At 43.8% G+C, this 2,500-nt stretch overlaps 1 protein-coding gene across 4 annotated transcripts in view; it reads left to right on the top strand.

The window, feature by feature from the left end:
* LOC105898494 (ribosomal RNA processing protein 1 homolog B-like) overlaps window positions 1–1,541 on the top strand; it is a 15,711-nt gene extending 14,170 nt beyond the window's left edge. For 3 of the 4 annotated variants that reach the window (XM_031580290.1, XM_031580305.2, XM_031580297.2), the window contains 4 exons: window positions 1–21; window positions 197–280; window positions 782–848; window positions 1,163–1,541. The exon at window positions 1–21 is cut by the window's left edge. In XM_031580290.1, the coding sequence (XP_031436150.1) occupies window positions 1–21; window positions 197–280; window positions 782–848; window positions 1,163–1,332 (342 nt within the window). In that variant the 3' untranslated portion in view covers window positions 1,333–1,541. The remainder of the gene's footprint in view (window positions 22–196; window positions 281–781; window positions 849–1,162) is intronic. The other variant, XM_031580299.2, reaches the window with a different exon arrangement.
* The last annotated feature ends 959 nt before the right edge of the window (window positions 1,542–2,500 follow it).

Below are 2,500 nucleotides of genomic sequence, written 5' to 3'. Positions count from 1 at the left end.
AAGACTGTAGGGCGTCAGAAGGTAACACACACACACACACACACACACACACACACAGAAAGATGCATACAACACACACACACACACACACACACACACAGTCAGACTTTGTTAGTAAGATCTTGCTAGATGTTTTATTCTCAAGTGCTAAAGGTGTGTGTGTGTGTGTGTGTGTGTGTGTGTGTGTGTGTGTTAGAAGAAGCAGCTGAAAACGGCGGGGTCAGAGTTCATTTCGTTTCAGAGTTCATCTCCTCCCAAACCACTCTTCTGCAAAAAAAAGGTGTGTATGCAGTCACGCACACTCTCTCTCTCTCTATCCCTCTCTCTCCCTCTATCTCTCTCCCTCTCTCTCTCTCTCTCTCTCTCTCTCTCTCTCTCTCTCTCCCTCTCTCTCTCTTACATAGCATAAGGGGTGTCACCCATAGCCTCTCTCCCTCTCTCTATCCCTCTCTCTCTCTCTCCCTCTGTCTCTCTCTCTCCCTCTCTGTCACCCCATAGCCTCCCTCTCTCTATCCCTCCCTCTCTCTGTAGGCGGGAAACTCATAAAATTATACTTAATTCTGATTCTCAACTCCTACACACACACTCCTTCACACACACACACACTCCTTCACACACACACACTCCTTCACACACACACTCCAACTGTGTTCACGTGACTAATAGATTTCTGACCGTGTCCAACACTGTGTACAAATGCTTTATTAATTGCCTAATCTCTGTGTGTGTGTGTGTGTGTGTGTGTGTGTCTGTCTGTGGCTACATACTTGTATCTTGGCAGGGTGTTCAGGTTCCTCAGTCTAAGGCAAAGAAAGTCACGTTCGGACTCAAGAATAACAAGACTGCCGGTAAATGACCATATATATACACACACACACACACACACACACACACACACACACTCACACACACACGAGAGCCCTTGAAGTTTTTCCCTAAGGTTTATTGCCTCTACTAGTAAATACCCCCCCCCCCCCCCCCCCCCCCCCCCCCCATCTTACTCCTATTAGTAAATGCCCCCCACACTTAACAAACGTTGACACGTTTGCCATTCTCGTAAACACTATCAAACTTGTGTGTGTGTGTCTGTGTGTGTGTATGTATATGTGTCTGTGTGTGTGTATGTATATGTGTATGTGTGTGTGTGTGTGTGTGTGAGTAGAATTCAGAAAGTCAGACCGCAGCGCTCTTCTAAGTCCGGGGGGCGTGGCCCGCGTGCCCTTTGACCCTCAGCAGAAGCCTCACTGTAGCGCCCTGAAGTCCCCCGAGGCCACGCCCTCAAAGAAGGCCACGCCCTCAAAGAAGAGAGCAACCGCTGCAGACTTCTTCTGACGAGTCGAGGAATGGAGAACCGGTGGAGAACCCAGACCCAGACCCAGACCCAGACCCAGACCCAGACCCAGACCCAGACCCAGACCCAGACCCAGACCCAGACCCAGTTGGAGAGGATCAGAGCGGATCGGAGAAGAGAGAACATTGTTGTATTTTTTAACTGTTCATTTTTGAAAATCTATAAGTAAAAGTTGTAAGTGAAACTCAAAGTTTTTGTTGTGGTCATTAATGTGCGAGTGTGTATTGGACCTGTGTGTGTGTGTGTGTGTGTGTGTGTGTGAATAATATTTTGCCATTTAGCAAACAGTCACTTGGAAAATTGAAGCTCGTATCAAATGAGACTAAAGAAATGTGTACTTAATCTGTGTCCAGCAAACAAATAAACGTCCTCTTGACGTCCTGGGAAACGTTTTCTAGACGTCCTGGGGACGTTATTCAAGGACGTCCAAAGGACGCACCGCGAACGTAGTAGGGACGTTGGGGTAAAGACCGTTTTAGCAATGCCAAATGTGCTTTTGTCGACCTTTTAGTCGCCTTACATGGCAATTATTATTTGTTGTTGTTGTTTCTGTCGCTGTGACTTACTTCTAATAGACTACTACCATTTTTATTTTATACAAGCTAAAAAAAAAAAGACATATTCAGGATAAATTGTGGTGATATTTATAATTTAATATAGTTTTAATATTAATAATAAAAAATACAAATAAAAGTTCCTATTCTACTTTCCCAAAGGACAATGTAGTTCAACAGTCAGCCAAACTCGATTTCACGAGCCAGGTAGCTAGCGCCTTGCTCCTTTATTAATGTCAGGTGAAATTTATGAGTGAAACTGTAATACACAAAAACGGAAAATACTTAAAAGGTATCTTAACTAAACACAACAAGTTACTATTAGATTCATAACACCACGAATCAGAGCAACAACAGATTACAGCACAGCCGGCTAACAAGGGCTAACGTTAGCCATTAACGATAGTGTACTAGCTAACGGTCATATCGCTATATTAGAACGTAACGTGTATTACTAATAATTAACACTAACACAGTTCATAGAAATTAAGCTTAGGTCACTTAAACATGTTTTATCACAGTGTGAGACAGCCAACAAACTTAGTCATTGTTTTCGAGGGTGTGAGGAAAAGCATATGTTTCTAACTGTAACAGC

This window comes from Clupea harengus, chromosome 2 (genome assembly GCF_900700415.2).
Source record: "Clupea harengus chromosome 2, Ch_v2.0.2, whole genome shotgun sequence".
Classification (NCBI taxonomy): Eukaryota; Metazoa; Chordata; class Actinopteri; order Clupeiformes; family Clupeidae; genus Clupea; species Clupea harengus.
This window is presented reverse-complemented; position numbering and strand designations above follow the sequence as displayed.